The sequence below is a fragment of the Debaryomyces hansenii genome, assembly GCF_000006445.2.
Source record: "Debaryomyces hansenii CBS767 chromosome G complete sequence".
Lineage (NCBI taxonomy): Eukaryota > Fungi > Ascomycota > Pichiomycetes > Serinales > Debaryomycetaceae > Debaryomyces > Debaryomyces hansenii.
Genome location: NC_006049.2, coordinates 1,711,241 through 1,738,055, shown reverse-complemented (window position 1 = coordinate 1,738,055; position 26,815 = coordinate 1,711,241). Strand labels below are relative to the sequence as shown.

Genomic DNA, 26,815 nt, shown 5'->3' with positions numbered 1-26,815 from the left:
CATGTGTAACACTCAACCCAAAAAACAATTTACTAAATAAGTCGCAATTCAATCTATTCAAATTGGATTATATATTTCTTTATGTGTGGCGTTGCTGATCTATATAAAATGGTACTTACCTGGTATTCCTGCCACTAACCAGCGTTCAGTGGCGCGTTTTTATTGTCTTTATTTTATCTCTTATATGGTTAATAATAATACTTATCTTCCCATTTGCAGCAATTTTCTCAAATTCTTGTTCGGTAATAACTTGCTTGGTCAATAAGTTAAATATAGATCCGAAAGCTAAGGACATTACCGTACAAGTCAAAATAATGACATTATATGGCATTGAAAAATCAGGAGTTGGTAAATATAACAATAAACTTGTAGTCCGCATCTCATAGACGCTATTCTTTGCTTCATCTAATACGCTGATAACGGCCGGATCAATAGCGAATCCATGATTTGCATCCGGTGGGTATTCTGCGTATAATAATAACGATTTATCAAATTGATATGTTAGAGTCATAGTTGTATTTGCTGGTAAGGAGACTGAAAATTCCAAGTGTGATGGCCTTGTTCTATCAATGGCTGGTTTATAATAGCGGTTTTTTATATAGTTTGATTGCTCTGTATCAATTTCATTGAATCCAGTCTCATCCTTGACTGTCATGGTCAAGGTATTTAAATACAATCTCATGTACCAAGGCAAAGTTTCAAAATAAATAAAATCAATGGATTCACTAGGCGATGGGTTGGATAAAACTACGCGAAATCCACCTTGGTCTTGTGAATATCCTGTTAATGAACGATATACATGCAAAGGTGGGGTTTCTATAGGAGCGGTCTTTCGACTATCGCTAGAAGTAAATTTGAAATTGTATTTGAAAGGTTCATCAACAAAGTACTCAATGGATTTGGAATCTGGTGACATAGATAAAGCAGATACATCGGACGATTCATCAGATGACTTAATCACGTCTGTTTCCCAAAAGTTTGAGTCAATTTCAATATTAATCGATGTTGTCTTAGAGTCGCCAATCAAAGCCGGCCCATTAATAGTTCTACCGAAGACAGTTTCCAAATCCCAGGTGACATTAGTTGGATCACCAAGCGGAAAGCATTGCCAAATGTTGAATACTTTCGAATCATCGCAACGCAATTCATCGCCAGGAGTTGGCCTTGGGATTCCTTCCTTCTTCTTACGAATCGATCTCATGATATCAATAACAGAATTCACACTTTGACTCATTGACAAATGACAAGTTGAATCAACTTCATCACATTCCGTAATGACATCAATAGACATTCCATGCCACAAAGAGTCAAATACCCTGTGGCCCTCTAACAATGACGAAATACCTGCCTTTCCTCTAGTAGGCAATAATTTCAAAAATGGAGTTAAATTCTCGGTGCAGATTGGCTCACTAGGAAGAGCAGCTCTTAAAAAATATAAGTTATTATTAGAATTCAGTATGAAATGGCCGTTATTATTAGAATGATGCTTTGGTGTAGTTGTGATGGTATCATCAATAAAATTAAGAGATGCACAGAAAAAACCCGACAAAGAATTCGATAACTTATTCCAGTCTTTTTTAGCCGATTCTAGATTGGGAGCTTCTATAACCGCTGAAACCTCAACTCCAGTTCCACCACTCTTTAAACCGTTCAAGGGCAAGCGTCCCCATAACTCAGAATCCCACCAGCCCTGTGTGAATCTTAAATGTAATTCTCTTGTGTTTGTAGACTCAATTATTGGCCCTAACGATCTTGGAAAGTAATTATAATGGGTTCCATCAGATATGGATCTATCACCGATTTCTATGGTTTCATTGTAATAGCCTAACTTTGTTGGCAATGATTCGACATCAAATTGAAATGTAGCTAACAAACTATTCCGTGGCAAAGGCTTCAAATTCAATGATTCGGCATATTTTTCAGCCCCAACTATCATGAACCATACAGAAAGCAAAAAAAGCTTCCAGAATAGCATTTTATTAACTTTGAATTGCTGATCTTGTCTTCTTAACTACAAGCAATATGGCCATAGGTATTAATGAACGCGATGTTAGTACGACATTTTTGGCCATGAACGACGTGCAGCGTTTATTTGTTTACTCTTCAGATCTACCGAATAGTATATGAATTAGATCCTAGAAGTAGCAAGATTAATAGGTATGCTGAGCCAAACAGATGCTTCGCTTATAGAACATGATAAAGAGAATATACAGCCTTTACCCGAGGGGAGGTCAGCTTCTAAATTAGCATTGAATTTCAAAAACGCATCAAAATCGGTACTTAAGTACAAAGAACAACAACAAAAAAGAAAAGAACAATTTGAGTTACAATTAGAAAATTCAGAAGAATTAGATGATCCATTACAGGTATTCTTAGATTATATAAATTGGACTCATGATACATTTCCTCAAGGCTCCAATACTGAGAGTGGATTATTGGCTTTATTGGAAAGATGTACTTCATGCTTTCGAGACGTAGCACATTACAAGAATGACCCACGGTATTTGAAAGTATGGTTGGAATATACCAACTACTCCGATTCTCCGAAAGATATTTTTGTTTACTTGGCCAAAAAGGAAATAGGCACCGAATTAGCATTGTATTATGAAGAATTTGCAAAATACTTGGAGCTTAATGAGAAGTTTCAAGATGCAACTCAGATATATGAAATGGGGGTTGAATATAAGGCAAGGCCTTTGGTTCGACTTGAACGATCATTTATGCAATTCAACGAAAGAATGCATGATCCGGCCAGGAGAACAGATCGAGGTGAATCGTCCATAAAAAATGTTCTCGCTGTGAAGAGAGGAGATTCAGCTGTTCCAATTGGAATGACGGATGCCCAAGCAACAAGAAAGAGACCCAAATTGCAAGTGTTCGTGGAAGACGAGGACAAGAACCAGGACATTTTGAACACTCTATTTGATGGGCTGGCCAATCCACCTGAACTTGGGCCTATTAAAACAAGGGTAAAAGAAAACATCTTAACATCAAAGCCATGGTGCGGTGAAACTATCAAGCAGAAGTTAGAGCCAACCAAACCTGAGTCTAAGATCACAGTATTCAAAGATGTTGCCCATGATACAGATGGCGCAGTACCTATACAAACAATCGAAGAAGACGAAAACGGATTAATGCATACTTTAATAAGACACCCAGGAAAAAACCAAGAAAAAGTTAGTTTAAATATGGATTTATTATATCCAGAACAGGGAGACGAATATTGCTTGGATGAGATTTTAGCCCTAACCAGAAAGCTAAGTAAAGTTTCATTAGGCTACGAAGAGCAGCAAAATTTAATACCTGAAGAAAAAACACCACTTAAGCCGCATAATAACATAGTAGATGAAAGTACTTTCTCTAAGGATATTACTTTCACAATTCCGTTGAAAGATGGAGGTCTTCATGAGGACGATGATACTCATTTACCTTTTAAACACAGACCGAATTCACCTACAATGACGATGTTTTCTCGTATGGCAACTAATGAAGTACTCACTATGTTTAATGATGCAGGTCAGAATTTGAATACAGATGACGAGGAGGAAAAAACTGAAGGTGAAAATACTACGAATTTTGATGGATTTGTCACAGAAACAATTCATGCAATAAAACCCGAAGAAAAAGAATTAAAACAACAAATTTCAAATGAAACAGGACATTCTAATGAAGGAAATTTGGAGAAGACTATAACACCTACGAGGGATACTAATGTCCAGGGAGATAGTGTTCAGAGTTCCCCCTTTATAGAGAGACCCTCATCCTCAGTAATAGATAAGGAACTGAATATATTTGACCCAGTAGACGAGTCTTTAAGGGAACGATTACTAGACGATTTGGCGACACCCATATCTTCGTATTCTGGGTTTTGCAATTATTGCTATACCAAGATTAATAAGATAAAGAGATTTCACGAGATAACAAACAATAAAACTAAAATAATTACTAAAGGTTCTAAAAATTCAATAATTGACTATTGTGGGGATGAGATTTATTGCTTAAGATATGAGTTGGGGCATGGCGGATACGGTGTAGTTTATCTCGTTGAAACGGAAATGGGGAAGTTAAAGGCATTGAAGGTGGAGTCTCCATCATCAAAATGGGAGTATTATATTCTAACCCAAATTCATCAAAGACTAACTATATTTGATTGTGATATTAGGGAAATGATAGTCAAACCCGAGGCACTCTTCTTCTTTCAGGATGAAAGTTACTTATTAATGAATTATGTGAACCAAGGCACTATTTTGGATGTGGTAAATATTTATAAAAACAGAGGATCAACTGTTGATGAAGTGTTGTGTATATATTTAACAGTCGAATTGTTAAAAATTATCGAAGTTCTCCATAGCATAGGTATTATTCATGGTGATCTAAAATCTGATAACTGCATGATCAGGTTTAGCCATTCCAAGGAGTGGAGTGACACTTACAGCCGTTACGGAAGTGATGGCTGGTTTAATAAAAGCATAACCTTGATAGATTTTGGAAGAGCCATAGATATGACATTATTCAACCAAAATGCCCAATTCGTTTCCAACTGGGAAACGGACCAGCAGGATTGCCCACAGATGAATAAGCATGAACCTTGGAGCTTTGAAGCGGACTACTACGGCCTCGCCAGTATTATTTATACCATGCTATTTGGAAAGTATATAGAGATCAAAGAATCTACCACTGGTAGCGTATTTCTCAGTCATACTCTAAAGAGGTACTGGCAACTTGACTTGTGGAATCCATTATTCAACTTGTTGCTTAATCCATATTCTCGATCAGACGATTCTAATATCAAATTACCGATTACAGAGGAACTCAAGTTCCAAAGGCATCGCCTTGAGAATTGGTTGGATGCTAACGGCTCAAAAAAGAATCTTAAGAGCTCAATACACGATATCGAAGAGGAATTGAATAATGATAATAAGAAGTTGTTCAATAGCCTTCGTTAGACTCGCAGTGCAGCCTCGGATAGTTTCCTAAATTCGCCATGCAGTGCCTTAATATTTTGTTCGATAGCCGAAAAAGCCTCGATATATAGTTTAGTGCTGCTCATCGGCAGCCTCGCATAGAAAGATTCTTTAGATAATTTGGAATTTTTTATTGTTCCGATTGATCAATACACACTACTCGAATACCTCCGATTTCGGAAGGTGGTTATACTATAAAAATTCTTCAGTCTTTTTTTCTATGATTGTTTATTAATTTATAGTATTGTTGGTTTATATTCGATAAATATAGATAATGACGCATGGAATATCGCTTTCGGTCCCCACCGTATTGAAGCCAACAACAGACAATGCAACGTCATTTACCACGAATATCTTAGTAGTTGGAGGTGCGTATGCTGGGTTATCAGCAGTTAGAAGTCTTGCATATCATTTTAACCGAAGAATAAAAGATCCGTTTATCAAACTGAAGTTGATTAATAGTAGAGTTTCGATTACGATGGTCGAACCTAAGTCGGGATTATTAAACATTCTCGGAATTCCTAGAGCTATAGTGGACGTGGATTTTGCAAAGACACAGTACATTTCGTTCGAAGAGTTCTACGATTTAAAGTTCGACAAAGTTATATCAAACCAGCCAGATGTGTTGCAGAATATAGTTACGGATCAAAATACAGGAAATAACGAAGGAGGATTCGAGATAAACTTTGTCCATGGAAGAGTTACTCATTTGGACGAAAATAGAGCAGAATACCAATTGGTTGAAAGCGATGAAACGGCCACTATTAACTTCGATTATGTTATATTAGCATCTGGCAGGGATAGAAGCTGGCCAACAACCCCAAATGCCTACACCACTAAGTCATATCTCGAGGAGATGGCTAGATCAAAGCACGAAATAGAGTCCAATGACATTATATCCATAATTGGTGCTGGTGCAGTGGGTATTGAAATCGCAGGTGACATCAAACATCATTGTCCAAACAAAACTGTCAACTTGATGCACCCGCACGAAACGTTTCCCCCTGAACCATTAAGCACTGAATTCCAAAGTCTTACCTATAAATCCTTAGTTAATTCCGGAGTCAACGTTTATCTTAATACCAGAGTTTCAAAGGAACTGGAAAATGGTGACTTAGAAACCACAACAGGCGAAATAATAAAATCCGACTTAAACTATTGGTGCCATGCCCATCAAAATAATATTTCAATCCTTTCTGACAACTTGAGAAAGGATTTCGTTACCTCTAGAAACAACATCTTGGTGAACGAATATTTACAAGTGCTTAACAAGGATAAGAAACTTGATGCCTTTTTCTGTATTGGTGATATAGTTGAGTTGCCAATCATTAAAAGTGCTGGCTGGGCGATGTATATGGGCAGACTTGTTGCAAATAATTTGGTCAGCATGATCTTGGATAATATTTTAATTGAACCGTTCCCTGACTTAACCCAGATGCCTCGTGGTATGGTTATAGTTGCAGGTAATGGTGAAATAGTATCTGAATTAAGCGGTGAGGTTGAACTCAATCATAAGGGATATGTTGAAGAATATAAAGACTACTGTATAGGTAAAATTAGATCTACTATAGGTGTATAGTGAGTTTTATGTATAAATAATGCTTTAAATATCTCTGATCAATTTCGCATGGCTGTGCTCGTTTTAAATTCAAATACATAAATTATTGTTTAAGGCGCTAGATTTTCGTATTATTGTTCTTATCTAAATTTCACGCATCGTAAGGCTGTTAATGAGTCAAACAGGGAGGTCAGATAACCCGACACTAGACGTGCCAAGAGCTCCTCATGCCAGGAGAAAGAGAGGCCTCTCTTTGAGATCGCAGCTATTTAACAAAACATTGATACAAAGCCAACCAACAAACCAGACTACAAACTTGAATCCGTTTGCAAGGAAAAATGGTACGCATGCTCAAACCATAGATCAACAACATTCATCGAATGAATGGGAGGGTACTTCTCGACAAACTGATTCAAAGGTGAATGATTCTGGAATTATACCGCCACAGATTAATATTGATGAACCAGTGGAAGATGCCGATTTTAAAAGTAACTCACCCTATATTATTCTGCAGGTTCAGTTAAGCAATTCAACAGTACACAGTACGATAAACTCTTCGAGATCTGATGAAGCTCGTAGGTTGCTCTTTGAGAAGAGGAAAAACGCAAGACGCAACATAGCTATAAAACTTCTAATTAAAGTGAAAAATCGACTATTGGGTATTAATAACTTAGAACCGACAGGTTATGGGAGAATTATACCTTTGAGTGTGAATCGTTGTAATTTGAATAGCGACTTTCAAGATGAATATTATGATGGTTATCACAAATCTTTGATCGACGAGAGAAATGGCGAGCCATATTGCAATAATGTGGTCACATCGGCGAAGTATAATGCATTTACCTTCTTACCAAAACAGTTGAAAGCACAGTTTTCTAAAATTGCTAATTGCTATTTCATGGTAGTGGCCATCATGCAGATGATCCCCACATGGTCTACTACGGGTCAATATACTACGATTGTGCCTCTATTGATCTTCATGTCGATTTCAATAGCACGGGAAGGTTTCGATGATTGGAAGAGACACCTTAACGATAAAGAAGAAAATAACAAGAAAACGACTGTTGTCAGAGAAGATGAAGATCTAAATAATTTCGATACCCACTCTATTGCAACCATCATGACGGAAACTTTGCCAGTAAATAACGCCGAAGGCAATAACATTTTTCTATCTTCCAGATCATCTGTTTCCCATTCAGAATTGACTCCGCTGTATACCGATATTGATTTATTGAAGAAATATAATTTAAAGGAACATACAACCAGATGGAAGAATGTTAAAGTTGGAGACATTCTTAAAATCCACGAAAATGAATGGTTCCCCGCCGATGTTGTTCTTTTAGCAACGAGCGAGGAATCACAAGAGGCATACGTGGAAACTATGGCGTTAGATGGTGAAACTAATTTGAAATCTAAAAGACCGCATAACGAATTATCAAAAAGAATTTCAAAAGTTACTGGCTTGAAGAACACCAGAGCATTATTTACTGTTGAAGACCCTAATACTGATTTATACAATTTTGAAGGCCAGCTTACTATGGATGAAGAGACTTTTGCATTGGGATCTGACAATATTGCGTACAGAGGAAGTATTCTAAGAAATACTAAATCAGCTTTAGGAATTGTAACATTTACAGGTGAAGAAACAAAAATTAGGATGAACAACATTAAAAATCCAAGAACTAAAGCTCCCAAATTACAAAAGAATATCAATTATATCGTTATATTTATGGTTTGTGTAGTGGTATTATTATCCGCATTCTCGACCATGGCTCAACGATTATTATACAAGGAGAACAAAAATAAGGCATGGTATTTATATGGGCAAGATGCTGGTGTTGCACCAACATTAATGGGCTTTATTATCATGTATAATACTTTGATTCCTTTATCGCTTTATGTTACGATGGAAATAATCAAAGTAATGCAATTATGCTTGGTTCAATATGATATTGATATGTATCATGTTGAGAGCAATACTCCGGCTGATGCTAAAACGGCTACAATTCTAGAAGAGTTGGGACAGGTTAGTTATATTTTCAGTGACAAGACAGGAACTTTGACAGACAATATTATGATCTTTAGAAAATTTAGCGTGTGTGGTGTGAGCTGGTTGCATGATTTAGACGTTAAAGCTGGAATCACAGGTGATGACGTCCAAACTAAAAGAAAAGATGATTCTATGCTTCATTCGCCTACAAAATCAAGATTTCAGACAACCATCAAGGAAACATCCCAGATGGATAAAAAATCTAGTTTCCTGTCTGCGTTAGAATATCAACCAAGAAGAAGTACTACATCAATAGCTCGCGATAGTCTAGATATAAAATCGTTTGAATCAAATTGGAGGTCGTCAGCATTTCCAGCTAAATGCCAGGACTTGCAGAACTCATTAGCTTTGTTGAGATATATTCAATCTCACCCACACACTCTTTTTGCCAAGAAAGCTAAATTCTTCTTGTTAAGTATTGCACTATGTAACACTTGTTTGCCTAAAAGAAAGCATAAGAGCAGAAGTAGAGATGAATCGAGCGATTATTTCTTGGACGATGATAATATTAAAGACGAAAATCTCGAATACCAAGCTTCTTCTCCTGATGAATTGGCTTTAGTACAGGCTGCAAGAGATTTAGGGTTCGTTGTGTTCAATAGACAAAATAATCAATTGATTATTAAATCATACCCAGATGGGTTCGAAGCTGATCCAATAATGGAAACATATGAAGTCCTCGACGTGATTGAATTCTCTTCGGCTAGGAAGCGAATGTCTGTTGTAGTAAAATTTCCTGAAGGTAGAATTTGTATTGTTTGTAAAGGAGCAGACAATATAATTTTAGAGAAATTAAGAAATTCTGACCTAGCAAAACTGAAGGCTAAAGAGATTTCTTTTAATTCTGCTGATCGTAAAACTCAAGAAGCTGATGCAGTATTACAGACTAAGTTTTCTAATGAAATTGAGTCAAGGAATTCAATATCTTCATTAAAGAGAAGTTTGCATATGCGAGGAAACACAGAACCTAATATACTTGCTTCCATTGATAATTATTTGATAAATAATGAAGAATATGAAATCGATGATATTGCCTCTAAGTCAAGGAAATCCTTACATGAGCAACAGGCCAAGCGATATAGTATTGATGTTACAAGTCACGGTAACCTAGATGTAAGTCCCGTACAGATACCAAAAGTTAAAAGTTTAAAGCAATTTATTCCAAACGATAAATTACTAGTAAACGATGGGTTTATTTTTGAGAAAACCTTGGAACATATAGAAGAGTTTTCAACCGAAGGACTTAGAACATTATTATATGCATTTAGATGGTTAGATAAGACTGAGTATGAAGATTGGTCTAAGGAATATATCGAGGCAAAAACAGCCCTTTCTGACAGGGCCGGTAAAGTAGAAGATGTGGGAGGACGCATTGAAAACAACTTCGAATTGTGTGGTGCCACTGCGATTGAAGATAAATTACAAAATGGCGTTAGTGAGGCCATTGACAAGCTTAGAAGAGCAGGAATAAAAATGTGGATGCTTACTGGAGACAAAAGAGAGACTGCCATTAACATTGGTTATTCTTGTAGACTCATCAAAGATTATTCAACTGTTGTTGTTTTAAGTTTAGACGTTGGAAGGGAGGCATTGTCTCAACTTGTTATGTCAACAATCCATGATATACAAGGAGGAAGAATAGCTCATTGCGTAGCAGTCATTGATGGCGCTACTTTAGCCGATATTGAAAGTGACCCAAATCTTATGGCGTCCTTTATTGATTTATGTGTACAGACTGATTCGACTATCTGCTGTCGTGCTTCGCCTTCACAGAAGGCAAACATGGTGAGTGCTGTTCGTAATTTGAAAAAAGATGCAGTTACTTTAGCTATTGGTGACGGTGCCAATGACATAGCGATGATTCAAAGTGCAGATATTGGTGTAGGGATTACTGGAAGGGAGGGCTTACAGGCTGCAAGGTCGGCCGATTATGCAGTTGCTCAATTCAGGTTTTTGCTAAATTTATTACTAGTAAATGGCAGATATAACTATGTCAGAACTGCAAAATTTGTTCTATGCACTTTTTATAAGGAATTATTTTTCTACCTAACCCAAGCAATTTATCAAAGGAATACTTTATTTTCGGGTTCTTCCATGTATGAAAGCTGGTCCTTATCAATGTTTAATACATTATTTACTTCTCTTCCGGTTCTATGTGTTGGTATGTTTGACAAAGATTTGAAACCTGCGACTTTGTTAGCAGTTCCAGAACTTTATGCAAAGGGGAGGTTGTATCAAGCATTTAACTTGAAAATTTTCATTTCATGGATGGTTTTGGCAACTTTGCAGAGTGTTGGTGTATCATTTATAGCATACTATGTATGGGGATTCACTGCTCTAGAAGATAACACTACCTTTCCTTTAGGAAATTTGGTATTCAGTGCGTTGATAATTGTTATCAATGCCAAATGTGAGTTGATAGAAATGCAAAATAGGCAATGGTTAGCATTTGCAGCGTTTATTATTTCTGTCGGGGGATATGGTCTTTGGAATGTATTGATTATGGCATTATATAGAACGAAGGATTCTACAATATACTTTGTTGCCTATGGTCTTATGACCTTTGGGAGGGACCAAAGTTGGTGGGCTTCTTTGTTACTTTTGGCCACTATTCCTTTACTTTTCGATATCCTATTCAAAGTTTTTAAGTTTATCTTCAATCCAAGCGATGACGAGTTATTCAAATTGTTTGAGAAGGATATTGAAATGAGACGGTTTTTCGAGGAGGAATCATACGAGGAATTACATCAAGGATGGACATTTGTGAAGGAAGAGTCAATATGGAAAAGACGTGCAGTTCTTATCTGGAAGGCTATTTGTCAAAGATTTAAATTATCATCCGATGAAACAGTCAACCCAGAAGATATAGAATTGGAAGATATGCCGATTCATAGAAAAAGAGCGGGCACTGATCCAAACCCAACAGAACTTCCTCCTGGCAGCGAGGGGACGATCATTTATAGTGGCGACACTCAGTACCACGAGTCATCAAGATACGATATTTTGCCAAGTGGTAAGAAGGTGAAAATTAATAAAGACGGTGTTTGGACTAAATTAGGCTCAAAATTGATGTCCAAAAAATCGAACAATCAAAGTGGCATGGCAGATGAAGAGGTTGATGCAATCATTGAGCAGAGGTTAAATGGATTAAGAAATGAAGTAAGAAATTCTAAGTAATTTAGATTAAGGCGAGTTCATAGATTGCGTATTATAATAAAAATACATTGCATTGTTTAGGATCATGAGCGCCGTAAGTCGTAAACAAATTTTCAATTTAATTTCCCCAGTGTTTTATAAAGTTCTTGTGAACATAATCAGTGAAATGGCGAACTCTACTGAGATAGTTATAGTGGGAGCTGGTGTTGTTGGGTTATCAACGGCATTGGCCATAAGTGAGAATCTGCCAAGTCGTCGTAGAATAACCATTATTGCAGATCATTTTCCTGATGACGCAATATATGAACCTGAATATACCTCGCCTTGGGCAGGAGCCCACTTTAGACCGTTCCCCAGTAAAAATGAACAAGAAGCAAGGGAATTCAAATTGACTAGAATTACACAATCTTATTTCAAAGAATTAGCTAAAACAAATCCAGAGTCATCAATAAAATTTGTTAAAGGGATCGAATATTTTGAAGAGCCGGATTCTTTTTATAGAAACATTTCAAAAGGCTATAGGGAAGGAATTGATAACTTTGAAGTGTTAGAGAAAGATCAGCTACCTGATGGTGTTAAAATAGGGACTTCCTATGATACATGGGTGCTCAATGCCCCAATGTATATTCAGTTTTTGCAAAGGAAATTGCGGTTTGAATATGATATCAAGTTTTTAAAAAAGAGAATAAATTCCTTGAAAGAAGTTAACAAATATGTTAAGAAAAACCCCATTATAATTAATTGTTCAGGTCGAGGTTTGAAATATGAAGGTGGCTATGATGAAGATAGTTTTCCAATTAGAGGGCAAACTTTATTGATTAATCCACCTACTGAGAATCCATATACTGAAGAGACTATAACCCATCAGCTGAGCGACGGATTATGGACGTTTTGTATAAATCGGCCGTTGAATGGAGGTACAATTATTGGCGGTACTAAACAGGTTAATGATTTTACAGATGTTCCAAAAGATGAAGACACCAAGGAATTAATTAGTAGAGGCAGTAAATTATTCCCAGAATTAATGAAAATAGATGAGAACGGAAAGAAATATTTTGATATTGTAAGAATTAATGTGGGATTCAGACCGGCCAGGAAGAATGGGTTAAATCTTACAATTGAGAAGCATGCTGAGAACATTGTCATCAATGCTTATGGCGCTGGTGGAATGGGCTACGAATTATCGTACGGGATCGGTTTTACAGTTAACCTGAACTTGGCGAATATTTTACACTCGAAGTCAAAATTATAAATGCTTATTACTTCCATTTAATGTAAATAATACATTTGATTTGTCATTTATACTTATGTAGTCCAAATATTAGATGCTTGAGTATAAACTAAGGTAGAAATAAATATAGATTAAATGGGACGATAGATTCACGATTCAAAGAACTTGAAAACAAAAGTTGTAAAAGTGGCAGCTGCAATTAAAGCACAGATAATATTAGGTCCAAATTTATCGGCATAATCGACTGGTTTCTTTTCTCTAATCATAAGAACCCTCCAAACATATGTGTAGGTTGAGTAAGATAATACGAATAAGGCACTGATGAAGAAACCAATTGACGCAGTGACAGAACTCTTTCTCCCATAATTAAGTAAGGCCATCGCAGTTGCACCCAAAATCATACCAATCGATAACCAATGCAAATAGGTTCTTTCAGTTGCAAAATAAACCTTTGGTTCAATTCTAATCGGAATTGCAATCTTTTTACCTTTCGGAATCTTATTAGCAAAAGTCTCATTTAAATTGAAGTTAGTGCCTGGTTTAACAGTGAATGATCTATCATCATTAAAGTAATGCAATAATTTACCATACACGTCAGCGAAGAAATTCATCACTGGACTGTCCGAATCTCTCAGTGCATAACTAGAGGGTAAGAGTAATGGAGTGAATTCATCCAAATCTTCTTCCAACGGATTCACATCGTTAGAGAAGTGGACGGCACCATAACTTGGCGAAAACTCATCATTCACTAATAATTCTTCTTCATCCAATTCACCTCCTGAAGAGGAAGACTTAGCTCTCTGTTGATTTTGTCTATTAATACCAAATTCTTGTATCTTTGGTTTCCTTATATCAACATCCATTTGAGGTAACCAAAATGGTAACAAATTAACATAGTCCGGTAATAATGATGCTCCTCCATGAATAAACTTGGAGAATTTAGGCACAGCTTCCACAAGGTGACTAGTGACTAAATCTTTAACCCAAATTGGCGGCTCTTGACCCAATTGTGTCTGCAATTTAACTTCCAAAACTGCATAAGGGAAACGGCAAATATCTTTTTCTGGTAATTGAGAGAATGGATAATCAACCCCAATATCTGTTCTTCTCCAGTTACCGTTAGTTCTATCATGACCATCAAAATTATCTTCTCTGACCATTGATAATTCTGTATCTAAAGAAATACGAACTCTGGCATCACCTGGCAATTGGAAAGCAGTTCTATTATAAAATGATCTCACGACTGGTCTCATTTTGTCTTTTATAACCCGATATTGCACTTCTTTTGCCAAGCGTTCTAAATTATCTATCTCTTTAGAGGATTTCTTTCCGTCCTTCCTCATTTTTTCAAAAGCCTGAGAAGCAGTCCATTTACCCTTTAAAAAATCATTTACCTTCTTCTCTTTCACCACAAATCTCGCTTTGACAGATTTTTCACCAGTCCAATCTTCTCTGTGAGTTTTTCTCTCCACGAAAATTTGGTCCGATTTCATCCCCCCGTACCATCTCAATCTGATGGCCTCCGCACCTTCGTCTTTTCTTAATCTACCGTAATATAAATCCATATTCTTGTTATCGAAGTAGATGGAAGTAATCGCACTGTCTTCTGGTTCGAATTCCTTGTCAGCATTAAAAACTAACACTGGCAAATGTTTTAAAATAACCAACTTCAATTCAGTAATGTTATCTGGGTGAACCCAATACTTTGTGGTTTGTCTCACGAAATTTTGTTGACTACCTCCAGCAGAGGCATCACCCTTAACTGGATTACCTCTGGTTCTAACTAAGTCGTACAACTTAGACAACTTGACAATCAAGTTATCATAATTATCCTTGTAGAATGGCTTAGCATTCAATCTAACTTGGAAAATTGGTCTCAAAGTAAACTTGGTGGTTTTGTCGTGCTTTTTCAAGATTTTTTGGAATCCAGTGTAGTTCAATCTAGTGAACTTGGCTAAATCGTGCACATCAGCAATTATATCAGACAATTCGCTCTCCAAATCTTCGAAATCTTGCTCTTGAGGCTGATTTGTATTCTGTTCATTTTGCAATGCATCGACAACCTCATGCACAAACTTTTCCAGTTCCTTAATCCTTCTATTAACCTCTGTATTCTTGACCTTGGTAAACGAGTAAACCTTATCCAATTCTTGTTCAAGTGCCGCTAAGAATTCTTCTTCATACTCATTGGTCCACTTGAAATCATTACTTTTCAAGTTACTTTTCAACTGATGTTTTAATTCATCATATGCAATATAGTAAAAACTATAATTCTTGATAAGAACATTTCTAAGATGTTCACCGAACTTCATACTTGTCAATTATAGTGTCAATTATAGTTATCAACAATTGATTGAAAGGTTCAAAATTTCTCGGTTAAACAGAAACGAACAACGTCAAAAAAATACAAAATATTGTATATATATATGAATGAAGGCATCCGATTTTTAATTATGTCTAATATATGACCCACGTGTGTTTCGTTATCACCTAATCGCAGAAATGCCCAAGCTAGGAAAAAAAAAAAAAAGTAGGTCGTACCCGGATTCGAACCGGGGTTGTCCGGATCAAAACCGAAAGTGATAACCACTACACTATACAACCTGAGATTGCACAACTTAAGTTTTGTAGAAATACATAATTAGTTAAAGCAGCTTTAATCATGAACAGAATAGAAAACTACTCCTACATTGACTTCAATTCTAAATTCTGCAATATTGAAGAATATATAGTATTTCCAACTGAGTTAAATGTGGCACGTCGCTGTCGCCATAATGAAAGCAAATTCCAAATAGATATATGCACACTCGATATCGAAAACTGTAACAATTATAGAATTAAGCTTAAGTGTTTAGCAAGACTTGATATATTATTTAGGAATAATTTGACTGCCGCATCGGTATTAAAGGCTATGTTGAAAAATTGTACAAGACAGATAGCTCAATGCGTGGGTAGTAGAATTGGTAGAAGTCAAATTAAGGAATTTCATTGTAGTCGGATCATTTCATCTGATTTCTCTCATGTTGTTATTGGAGGTGGTGTAGTAGGAACAGCTGTGGGATCTGAATTGCAAGCAATCGAAGGCAACAATGTTCTTTTAGTGGAGCAACATGAAAGTCTAGGGACTGAGACTACGTCAAGAAACTCAGAAGTTATCCATGCAGGGCTTTATTACCCAAAGGACAGTTTGAAGGCCGAATTGTGCATCAAAGGAAAAAACAAGATATACGAAGCTTATGAGACAGGAAAATTCAATTCGATTCAAGTTCCGTTATCGAAGTGTGGAAAATGGGTTGTGGCGCAAGATGAGACAGAAAACGAATACCTAGAAAGGTTGCAGCGAAATGCAAAAGAACTTGAAGTTCCGACTGGATTTATATCAACTGAACAGGCGAAGAAGAGATTCCCATTAATAAAGGCCAGTGCTGGAATCCTCGAATCACCAACAACAGGTATTATATCTGCTCATGACTTGGTGTTGTATTTCCAAACTCAATTTGAAAATAACGAAGGTACCATTGGTTTGAATACACAATTGGTTGATATAGAATATAACAGATCTATTCCAAACTATTGTCTCACATTGAAAGAAAAGGATTCTGGAAGTGAGTTTGAAGTCACCACCGATAACTTAGTGAACTCAGCCGGCCTTTATGCGCAAGAGGTTTCAAATTTCTTGTTACCTGAAGATAGACACCTTAACAGCTATTTTGCTAAAGGAACATACTATGCTTATCAACCAATAAATCCAATAAAAACAAGCAAAATTACTGAAAAATTGATATACCCATGTCCCAACCCGAATGCTTCTTCCTTGGGAACCCATTTGACTTTCGATTTAGGTGGACAGCTAAGATTTGGCCCTGATTTAGAATGGCTTGATATAAAGAGTGCTTCTGAAATAGACTATTCAGCAACTTCTATAAACATTGATGAAGCAGTAAAGGCTATTAAGACGTATTTCCCTAGTATTGAAATGGGCGATATACAGCCAACTTATACTGGTGTTAGGCCGAAGACTGTTTCTCAAGCTGAGAACAAACAGAGATTCTCTGATTTTATTATACGAGAAGAGAAAGACTTCCCTGGATTCGTCAACTTATTGGGAATTGAAAGCCCCGGTTTAACATCTTCCTGGGCTATAGCTGAATACGTTAAAAATATTTATTACAAATAATATAGATACATTATGTACATATTACAACTTCCTTTTTTTATTCTCAGGCTCAGAATCCTCTTCTTTACCATTACTTTTCTTGGGTAATTGCAGAGGCTCCGTAGCTCTTGGGAATTCAAGAAAATATTCGTGTAACAACGCTTGCGTCAGGTCACATCTTCTGTTCGGATCCAATTGCGTCATAAGAATTAACAAATCCAATGCTTTTTCTGTAGCAGCACTAAATCTATTTCTTAATTCTTGCCTTGAAGGGGGTGGGTAGACTCGCAAAGCATTATATAATGGTAAATTAGAAACATTTGGCCATATCTGTTCTGTTGGTGTCCCCAAAGCCCTGAAAGTTACATCTATTTGATCCGTATCGTCTTTCCCTGGTAAATATGGTGTACGCAACATTAGTTCTGCAAATATTATTCCTATCGACCAAATATCAACGGCAACTGTATAATGCCTGGCACCAAATAATAACTCTGGTGCTCGATACCATCTTGTAACAACATTCGAAGTTAATAATTCGTCTGCATTCCCCAACGATCTTGCCAACCCAAAATCCGCTATCTTTAATTCTCCATCTGGTGCTAGTAATAAATTGTTAGGTTTCAAGTCTCGATGTAATATAAAGTTCCTATGACAATGATGTATACCTCTTAAGGTCATTAATAACCATGACTTTATATCGGATGGTTTGAATACTATGGAGGTATCCTTTATTAATACTTCTAAATCACAAGGCAAAAATTCTAATACCAAGTTGAGATTATTCGTTGTCAGAAACACATCTACCAACTCTATTACATTAGGGTGTCTTAATTCTTGTAAATACTTGACTTCTCTAATAGCAGACATATCAAGACCATCCTTAAAAAGCCCTGTCTTTATTTCTTTTATGGCGATCTTACGTTTAGTTGATATTTGATTTCCTAAATAAACAACCGCATATGTACCTTCACCAACTTTACGATCTTTCGAGTATTTTAATGGCGCTATAGACGGAGACGACACAATAGTCGTAGCCGTTGTTGCCGCTTTTGATGCCATACTGATTATGATTAAAAGTATCAGAAGGCTTGTAAGTGAAAAGTGCTTGATATAGATTTTTGATATTATCACGTGATAATCAATCAAATTCAATTAATGCAAAAACATGTATAAAAAGTATAAAAATCAATCTAAAAAAGAACATAAAAAGGGGTTTAAGTGCTTGACATATGCAAAAGTTATATTATTAATAATCAAGCAATGACATGAACAAAGTTCACCTTAAAACCAGCGGAATAAATGAAGTACATTTAAGGTGGAATAATAATAAATGCTAGGTATTCAATTAGTTACAGTGCCCATCACACAATCCCACTGGGCAAAGACATACCAGCTGTTCCCACTATCACCTATAACTAGACCTCTGTATAGACCAACTTCTTGACATTTGAAATTGCTTTCATAAGCTCCAAATGGTTTGGTAGGATCAGATTTGGTTAGCTTAAAATATTTGCCAGAAGGAGACTCAATTACAATCTTAAAATCTTGGTTTACCAAGCCACTAAGGCTACTAATTCCTGTTGATGGATATTGCCAGATTTCGAAATTATAGGCATTCTTAACAACAATTTTGCTGGTTTGAGGTTGTTTAATATATAGATCGTTATTCTGGCTTTGAACAGTAGGATATCTAGGCACAAATTTACATGACTTATAAATGCCTGTGTGGTATAATGGAATAACAATGGCCAATTCATGGACATTATCAAAATGCTTTTGTAAACCTTTTGTGCCAGCGAATACTTGCAACACGCCGATTGATTCTTTTTCTGGAAGAATTGCCTTGATTTTAGCAATTCTCTTAGTATTAGACCAGAATATCTGGCATAAACTTAACTCGTTGGTTGTAACTTTTGCAGTTTTAACCAAGGTAAAAAGTTCAATATCAGATGGAACTTCTAACTCCAACTCGAAGAATTCTAAGTCCTTTAGTCTTGTCAAAGCATTATTAAAGTTCCTATAACTTAATCTATTCTTGTAAAAACCGGAATAATTCCTTGGCAAGTAAAATGCAATACTTTGGTCAATCGGAGGAACCACATGTTGCAAATCAATAATAGAAGGTATGTGAGTCGATACTAGATTTAATGGTTCAGTCATAAAGTAATACTCGTTATACCCATTTCCATGGTCACGAATATTACAGACAGACCCATTTTGGAAACAATAAATATCTATGATATGAAACTGATTATCAATCAAAATTGATAACCAACAATGATTAACGACGTATTGTTCATTATGATAAAATTCATTAGGCTTTTTCCAAAAACCTAACACAATTTCAGATGGGATTCGTAAAGCATCAAGAAGCTTTTTGAATAAGTAGTTTAATTGGTAAATTGAAGCTTCACCTTTGTACAAGATTTCGTTTAACTTGGGTTTAATTTGCAGAATTTTACCAGCCTCTTCAATAATATGATATTTGCATAAGTGAAGTAATAAGCACCTAACTTGATTGAGCTTCGATGAATTGAATTTAACACTAATGTCAGATATTAATTCATTGAGATCGGTTGACATTTCATATTTTTCTATGAAAGATTCAATATTTTTAAAAGGAATATCAGAAACGTCAAAGCTGGATGGAGATTCAAGATCACCGATTGTTTCGTTTGTATTGATTTCAGAAATATAATCTAATGGCTTAACTATTAAAGATCCTTCTTCTCTGACGATTCTTCTGGTTCTTGATTGTTTATCCTGAGAAGTTAACGAATTCATTCTATTCAAATCCATTTTCAAAGTTGCCCAATCAATAGATTCTTCATTTTGAAACCTTTGTTCGATAGGATTCATGGTCTCGTCTTCCTTTCGTTTTTGTAAGAATTTTTTGAAAATGTTTGGATGTCTTGACTTCTTATCTTGAAAAATAGAGTCCATTAGTTGTTTGTTATTTATATCTTTCAATTCTCCATTAAGCTCGACATTGTTTTCTTCGTCATTTTCATTGAGAGATAAATTCTTCATTTTCAATTCTTGTTGATATCTCAATTCTTTATCGTACTTATGTCTAATAAAAGACCCAGCACTGGTAGCACTTAATTCGGATAAGTTCAATACGTCACTTTGCAAAGATTTGGTCGAGTTTTTTAACTCTTCATGCTGCAATTGCGATAATCTGAGCATATCATCGTCGTTTAAGTGGATTCTGTTTTGGCTGTTTCCAGAAAACTTAAAATCATCTGCATCGTAAGGAACATTTCTGACATAGTTATCTCTCAGTTTAGTCTGTTGCATCTCTTTCTCGCCATTCGGTTGAGGAATATGGTAAGATTCTTGAACTGGTTTTCTTGCTTTAACATATTTGGGAGGTGGCGGAGGCGGTGGAGATCCGTATTCTTCATCGTCATCGTCATCGTCATCGTCATCGTCATCGTCATCGTCATCGTCATCGTCATCGTCATCGTCATCGTCATATTCATCTACCAAACATTCATCAGTATTAAAATTTGTTAATTTTCTACTTAAGTCATCCTTAGATTGATAATTCTTCTTTGAAGATAACAAATCTTCACTAATATAGCTAGAAGCCATCGAATTGGTATTAAGCCCGTCTCCTTGTATGGCTTTTGAGCGATTAGGAGAAGATTTCATACCCGAGTAAGGAATTTTCTTCTTCTGCTGCTGTTTGGACTTTTCCAACTCCTTTATTTGTTGTAATTCTAATTCCAACTGTTGTCTCTTATATGCGATTTCATCATAATTGTCTTCAACCGGAGCATGTGCCTTTTGAGGTGTTTCATAGTAATCATCAACATACTTATCTTGAACAAATTTTTGTGGCTTTGGTGAAACGTCTGGCGAAAAGCTTTCAATTGTATGATTATTGAATAATTGAAGATTATTCTTACTATTTTTGGGAGACATAATATCATGCTGCGGACTTACTTTATTTGGCAATGCCGGGCTAGAGTAGTTACCACTAGGAATGCCAGGAACAGGAGTTTGGAAAACTTGCGATTGGGGTCTGGGTTTGTATTGCTTCACCCTAGGCTTTGATGTTGGTGATGTGTGATAAACCTCTGGAGAAATTGAAATTGAGTTCCTATAGTTGTCTTGCAGTTCCAATTGCTGAATTTTCTTTATATGATAATGTTGTTGTTTTTGCAATATTTTGAACTTTTCTATTTCTTTTTCTCTTTGCAAAGCTAAATCTTCTTGAGAGTGACTAAAATGCATGTGTTTATTCTTTGGGTGATTTGTATACGACATCAATTTCGATGACGATCTGCTTTTTCTAGGATTACTACTCTTTGGGGTTCCATTCCCAAACTCAATCGTATCGTAGCTATTGTTATAACGATAGTTATTTTCGTCGTCATATTCATACGACATGTCTGCTTTTGTAACACACTGAGATCTGTTTGGCAGATACCTTGCAGAATAATTGGCCTTAACAGGAGTGTTATTTTTGCTTGATCTATACTTTGCATCGTGTTCATGATCATAAACTGGGGTTCTCTGCTTCATTGGAGTATGTTGTTTCGTAGGCGTATCAATAAGAGATGTAGAGGACGAATTATGTCCCATTTTTTCCTCCATGATCTCCACGTAAGCTTTAGGAAATATACCTTCTGCACCGTTTCTTCTCAATTTCCCATTCCACCAACTGTCATCGACGACTGAGTACACTTCGACTATTTCATTTTCAATGAAACCTAAGTCTCCATCCTCTTCACCTGCCCAAGAGATATTGGTCTTAACCTTGAAAGGTAAGGGTGGAATAGACATCAACGGATATTATTGGTATTTTATGTTTGATGAAACTTAAAGATATGCAGACTGTGAAAGTTGTGATTTGCTTTTACAGTTACTATGTCCTACCAATAGTATTTCTTCAAGTTGGGAGTGAATGATGTGATGTCTGCAACTGATAAATAGAATTAAACCACTTTCCCTTAGAGCTAACACTTTTTTTTTTACTGAAGAATGCCTCTTCTGAAAATGTGTTATAGTTCTATACTTATGCGGCTAGTAATGATTTACTAAAAGATGAATATTTCTATATTTGCTAGCGAACTAAACCTCTCAGACGTTCGAATCATAATGCTAGCTGAATTAGGAAATGTGTAAACATTGACAATTTCTAGAAGGATTCTAAATCACGTGACCGCTTCGATTCATTTTGGATATAAAGTGTTGCATTATAGACTATATGGTATAACTACAATAATTGTATATAATATTAGAAGAGAACGATGTAGATAGTCTAGTAAAATCTCTATTGTTGTTGACGAACACCACTAACGATATCATCAACCCTCAATAATAAACACGCACTTTCAATACCGGTTTTGATAGATTGTTGTTTGATAACCTCAGGTTCCCAGATACCGTACTCGTTCATATCAACAACCTTACCTAAATCACCATCAATACCGAAGGAGTGTTCACCTTTAGCGTGCTTAGCTCTTAATTGTGATAAGATTCTGATAGGGTTGGCACCACAGTTTTGGATCAAAGTTCTTGGAATAACCTCGAAAGCGTCGGCAACAGCCTGGTATGGCCATTGAGCAACACCTTCAATAGTTTTTGCTTTCTCGGACAATTTAACACTGACAGCCATTTCTGTCGCACCACCACCTGGAGACAACGAAGGCTCGAACATCACATTTTTGGCAACGGCCATGGCATCGTGCAAGTTTCTTTCGATTTCGTTCAAAATATCCTTCGATGGACCCCTCAATAAGATGGTACAGGCTTGAGGGTCCTTACATTTGACCAAGTATGTGAAGTATTCATCACCGATTAATTCGACATTGAATAAACCACATCTGGTACCAACGTCAGTTTCCTTCAAGTCTTCGATTCTATTAACAATGGTAGCACCACAGGCACGGGCAATTCTATTATTATCAGATTTCTTGACTCTTCTTAATGCAGTAACACCACCCTTTAATAAATAGTGTTGGGCCAAATCACTTACACCCTTTTCAGTCAACACCAAATCTGGCTTGAACTGCAATAACTGATCACAAATGAGCTTCACTTGTTCTTCTTCGATCTGCAAAATTCTGTTCCAATCTTCTTCCTTTGTAATTTCAATATTAGTTTGTGATTCACCCTTTTTATATTCCAATGGACAATCCAACAATATGATTCTTGGGTTTTCGATACGTCTCTTCATCTTTGGGTGAGTGACGTCTTTATTTAATAAAATACCATCTAACACTTCACTATCGGTGACTTCTCCACCTGGTAACTTTTCAATTCTGGCGTATCTCTTGGTATCAATTTCCTTGTAGTCGCCTTTTTGAACACGCACGGTTTTCACTGCCTTCAAAGATAATTCACACATCTTCTGTGACCATTGGTTGACGTATTTGGTACCGATCGATGCTCTGATCAACTTAATCATTGCCTCATCGTTTTCGATGTCAACCGGAACTGACACGCTGTGAATGATTTCTAACGCATCGCTCAACGCCTGTTTCAACGCCTGGATAATAATCACTGGATGTATGTTCTTCTCGATATATGGGAAAGTTTGTGCTAAGATTTCTCCCGCTAAAATAATAACAGTGGTAGTACCATCTCCCACTTCCTCATCTTGTGTTCTACTCAATTCAATCATAGACTTTGCGGCTGGATGTGATACATCAATTTCTCTTAAAATAGCATGTCCATCGTTGGTTAAGACTATACCTCCCATAGGATCTAATAACATTTTCAACATTGCTTTTGGTCCTAAGCATGTCCTAATAATATCAGCAACAGCTTTGGCGGCGGTAATATTAGAAATCTGTGCTTGACGTCCAGTTTCTCTCTTTGTAGACGCATTCATATATACAACAGGGGCCTGCATCTTTGATTACTCGTATTATGCTGTCCTATTCTCTTGATTCACTGCTAATGCTGTCAATTAATGAAGAATACTTTGTTAACTATTGATTGATTTGAAAAGTACCGTCGCCGTTAATTTTTTTACTCGCGATTTGTAGTAGATTATATAATCACATTGAATTTACTACTATAAAGCATTAAAACAACGTTTTATCAAAATTGTGGTAAGCAATTGAGATATCGATGGTGTAATATGTTTTGTTAGTGACATCTGGTTTTGATGGTAAAGATTTGGGAGTAGTTTCACCATATTATAGCTAGAAATATCGAATATAATACCTAACATGTAAAGTTTTGCACGTAACATGTAAATATAATGTATTTTTACCAAATGTGCCTGAAGCTGTCAGTATCTATACCCATTAAGCGGCGACTATTGGGCAAGACGGGCAATATGGAGTATATGAACGCTAATTTTACTTCCATTAGGGATTTGGACAGTATTGATGATAGGATTAGTGAACTTGAAGCTTATAAATTAAAGATTGACGAGGCTGTAAAAGCCAAAGTATCAAACGATTCAAGATCTAGCTCGAATGTGTCCACACAATATGAAGAGAAGAAGAACAGGAGAGTAGAGGAGGTGTTAGGAGAATTGAATTTGTTGTTAACTAAGCCAGATGACGAAGCATTGGCACAAGTCGGTACATTAATAGAGGATTATGGAAACCTAGCAGTATTGGATAATGTCAGTCTGTTATACAAGAGGAAGCAGAAATTGAAACTTGGGATGGCCTTTTTACAAAATGCTAGAGATTTAGAGGCCGAAATTGAAAGTTTAGCGATAGAAGACATAACTAGAGTATCGCAGACTAAAGATAGGCTCCAAAAGCTTGCGATTGGACATGAAATTATACCTGTTAGTATCAAGGTGATCAAACAATTATCTGATGCATTAGGTGACAAGATTGCAACGTTTAAAAAGAAGCTTGAGGACGAGTTTAGAAACGTCCTTGAAGAAATTAAATGGTTAGCTCCCAAGTTTGAGAAACGTTCAATACCACAAGCAAAAATGGCATCAATACATACATATATGTCCAAATTATTTGAACTACAATCAATTAATAGTACACCTGAATATCCTGATACATGGTGGGCTACAGATGTGCTTTTAGAACCAATCGTGGTGCGTTTCAATTACCATTTCAACACAGCTAATAAAGAAACAAACAAGCTCTCTAAACCTGAGTGGGCTCTTAATTTCATTGAAAACTTTCTTTCAGAAAACTTACTGTACTTAAAATTGGTTATAGGGGACACTATCAAACCATTTTCTGGAATTATTGACTATGAAATTATCAATACTCTATTGAATCCAGTGAGAGAAAAGATGTTTAAAATGATTGAATCGATTAATGAAAATATTGCAAAGTCACAGGAGGGACAAGAAAACAGAGAAAAAAGTGGTAGAATCTTATCACATTTAATTTTTGAATTATCATCCTTCGACCAGAGACTTAGGAATGTCTACAAATTCAACCCATACGTAAAAGATATTGCCATTTTACCCTCGAAGAAATGGATGGGTTTAACTGGTGACATATTGTTGCATGGGGATAATGAAAATTTAGCTGCTGTGAATTGGTTGAACTTTGAATTCGAGTTAGCCACGGAGAGATTCAATACTGAAATCATTCATTCAGAGAAAGCATTCAAGATAGATTTTGATTATCAAGCCTCGCAAGAACCTAAGACATTTCACGAAAGACTTCTCAAGCCAACGTATTCCGCTTATAATTTAACAAAGCTTTTTAACAATTTAACGAGTCATCACAAGACTTTAAATATTGTCAAGTATCAATTGAAATACGTCTCAAATATTCAACTAAAGCTAATTGAATTATACTATGACAAGTTGAAGCAACTATTGCGCAACTTCGGTGATTCATTTAATCTGAAGCTAGTATTAAACTTCATCCCAGGTGGATTAGGAAATGATAGCAGCACAAATACAGACTCTAACAATACGAAGAATGGTTTGAAAGGATTAGAAATTTTAACTGAATTATATTGCCTGACGAAGTTTGTAAATAATAATTTGGAACAATGGAGTGAGGAACTTGTCTTCATTCAGCTTTGGAATTCATATAAGTCGATCAGTAATAAGACACATTCCTTTGGCCTGACAATATTTGATAATTCCATAAGCGATTTCCTGTCATTACTATCAAAGATTTTGAGTAATTATGAACAGTTTTTCAGAAAGGAAATCAAGGCTTCATTAAAGAACTACGTTAATTCAAGTCAATGGGATATTGGCACCAATAACAATCTCGAAGCCTCTTCTGATCTTTCATTGCTTGTTAATAACCTTCCGATATATATGAGCTACCTTGAAAAATGCTTATCGGATTTGGATTACTATTTGATCACTAATAAGATAGTCACTTTATTATCTGTGGTTCTACGTGAATTCATTATTACAAATAACCAATTCAGTGCTACCGGTGTTAGGCAATTTAAGGTCGATTTTGAGTTTATAATAAGCCAATTAAAGCGTTCCTTACTTTTGTCGCTGTCATTAAATGACTATTCAAATATTAATAATAAGGAGTACCTAAAAGTGAACGAGTCCATTGAGTTTTTGCTAGAGATTGATACACAAACTGCGAAATTATTCAAAAACCATTATGATAAAATACCAGAATTAAGGTCAAAATTCGATGGAGGATTGAAGCATTTATCCAATAATGAAATTAATGATTTGGTTTTTCGTATTTTATAGGTTTGTCATATATAGAGTTAATTTAAATTTTAATGTATCGGATAAGCAGATTACGAGATCGCGTAACAT

At 36.0% G+C, this 26,815-nt stretch overlaps 11 protein-coding genes and 1 non-coding gene across 12 annotated transcripts; 6 read left to right on the top strand and 6 right to left on the bottom strand. All coding sequences in view use genetic code 12, as the record gives it.

Moving 5' to 3' along the window:
- Nucleotides 1-145: 145 nt before the first annotated feature.
- On the bottom strand, nucleotides 146-1,975 carry DEHA2G21406g (DEHA2G21406p; the record flags this gene model as incomplete). Its single annotated transcript, XM_462473.1, has 1 exon — nucleotides 146-1,975. The coding sequence occupies one exon, from the start codon at nucleotides 1,973-1,975 to the stop codon at nucleotides 146-148; it is 1,830 nt and encodes a 609-aa protein (XP_462473.2).
- Nucleotides 1,976-2,159: 184 nt separating this feature from the next.
- DEHA2G21384g (DEHA2G21384p) lies at nucleotides 2,160-4,946 on the top strand (the record flags this gene model as incomplete). The annotated part of the gene is made up of 1 exon (XM_462472.1): nucleotides 2,160-4,946. One exon carries the CDS (start codon nucleotides 2,160-2,162, stop codon nucleotides 4,944-4,946), a length of 2,787 nt encoding a protein of 928 aa, XP_462472.2.
- A 292-nt stretch (nucleotides 4,947-5,238) lies between these two features.
- DEHA2G21362g (DEHA2G21362p) lies at nucleotides 5,239-6,543 on the top strand (the record flags this gene model as incomplete). The annotated part of the gene is made up of 1 exon (XM_462471.1): nucleotides 5,239-6,543. One exon carries the CDS (start codon nucleotides 5,239-5,241, stop codon nucleotides 6,541-6,543), a length of 1,305 nt encoding a protein of 434 aa, XP_462471.2.
- Nucleotides 6,544-6,694: 151 nt separating this feature from the next.
- DEHA2G21340g (DEHA2G21340p) lies at nucleotides 6,695-11,749 on the top strand (the record flags this gene model as incomplete). The annotated part of the gene is made up of 1 exon (XM_462470.1): nucleotides 6,695-11,749. The coding sequence occupies one exon, from the start codon at nucleotides 6,695-6,697 to the stop codon at nucleotides 11,747-11,749; it is 5,055 nt and encodes a 1,684-aa protein (XP_462470.2).
- Nucleotides 11,750-11,813: 64 nt separating this feature from the next.
- DEHA2G21318g (DEHA2G21318p) lies at nucleotides 11,814-12,980 on the top strand (the record flags this gene model as incomplete). The annotated part of the gene is made up of 1 exon (XM_462469.2): nucleotides 11,814-12,980. The coding sequence occupies one exon, from the start codon at nucleotides 11,814-11,816 to the stop codon at nucleotides 12,978-12,980; it is 1,167 nt and encodes a 388-aa protein (XP_462469.2).
- A 128-nt stretch (nucleotides 12,981-13,108) lies between these two features.
- On the bottom strand, nucleotides 13,109-15,271 carry DEHA2G21296g (DEHA2G21296p; the record flags this gene model as incomplete). The annotated part of the gene is made up of 1 exon (XM_462468.1): nucleotides 13,109-15,271. One exon carries the CDS (start codon nucleotides 15,269-15,271, stop codon nucleotides 13,109-13,111), a length of 2,163 nt encoding a protein of 720 aa, XP_462468.2.
- A 220-nt stretch (nucleotides 15,272-15,491) lies between these two features.
- DEHA2G21274r lies at nucleotides 15,492-15,563 on the bottom strand. The gene has a single exon. It is a non-coding gene; the product is annotated as a tRNA-Gln (tRNA).
- A 58-nt stretch (nucleotides 15,564-15,621) lies between these two features.
- DEHA2G21252g (DEHA2G21252p) lies at nucleotides 15,622-17,136 on the top strand (the record flags this gene model as incomplete). Its single annotated transcript, XM_462467.2, has 1 exon — nucleotides 15,622-17,136. One exon carries the CDS (start codon nucleotides 15,622-15,624, stop codon nucleotides 17,134-17,136), a length of 1,515 nt encoding a protein of 504 aa, XP_462467.2.
- A 21-nt stretch (nucleotides 17,137-17,157) lies between these two features.
- DEHA2G21230g (DEHA2G21230p) lies at nucleotides 17,158-18,174 on the bottom strand (the record flags this gene model as incomplete). The annotated part of the gene is made up of 1 exon (XM_462466.1): nucleotides 17,158-18,174. One exon carries the CDS (start codon nucleotides 18,172-18,174, stop codon nucleotides 17,158-17,160), a length of 1,017 nt encoding a protein of 338 aa, XP_462466.2.
- Nucleotides 18,175-18,456: 282 nt separating this feature from the next.
- DEHA2G21208g (DEHA2G21208p) lies at nucleotides 18,457-21,909 on the bottom strand (the record flags this gene model as incomplete). Its single annotated transcript, XM_462465.1, has 1 exon — nucleotides 18,457-21,909. One exon carries the CDS (start codon nucleotides 21,907-21,909, stop codon nucleotides 18,457-18,459), a length of 3,453 nt encoding a protein of 1,150 aa, XP_462465.2.
- A 490-nt stretch (nucleotides 21,910-22,399) lies between these two features.
- On the bottom strand, nucleotides 22,400-23,983 carry DEHA2G21186g (DEHA2G21186p; the record flags this gene model as incomplete). Its single annotated transcript, XM_462464.1, has 1 exon — nucleotides 22,400-23,983. One exon carries the CDS (start codon nucleotides 23,981-23,983, stop codon nucleotides 22,400-22,402), a length of 1,584 nt encoding a protein of 527 aa, XP_462464.1.
- A 354-nt stretch (nucleotides 23,984-24,337) lies between these two features.
- On the top strand, nucleotides 24,338-26,746 carry DEHA2G21164g (DEHA2G21164p; the record flags this gene model as incomplete). Its single annotated transcript, XM_002770636.1, has 1 exon — nucleotides 24,338-26,746. The coding sequence occupies one exon, from the start codon at nucleotides 24,338-24,340 to the stop codon at nucleotides 26,744-26,746; it is 2,409 nt and encodes an 802-aa protein (XP_002770682.1).
- Nucleotides 26,747-26,815: the final 69 nt, after the last annotated feature.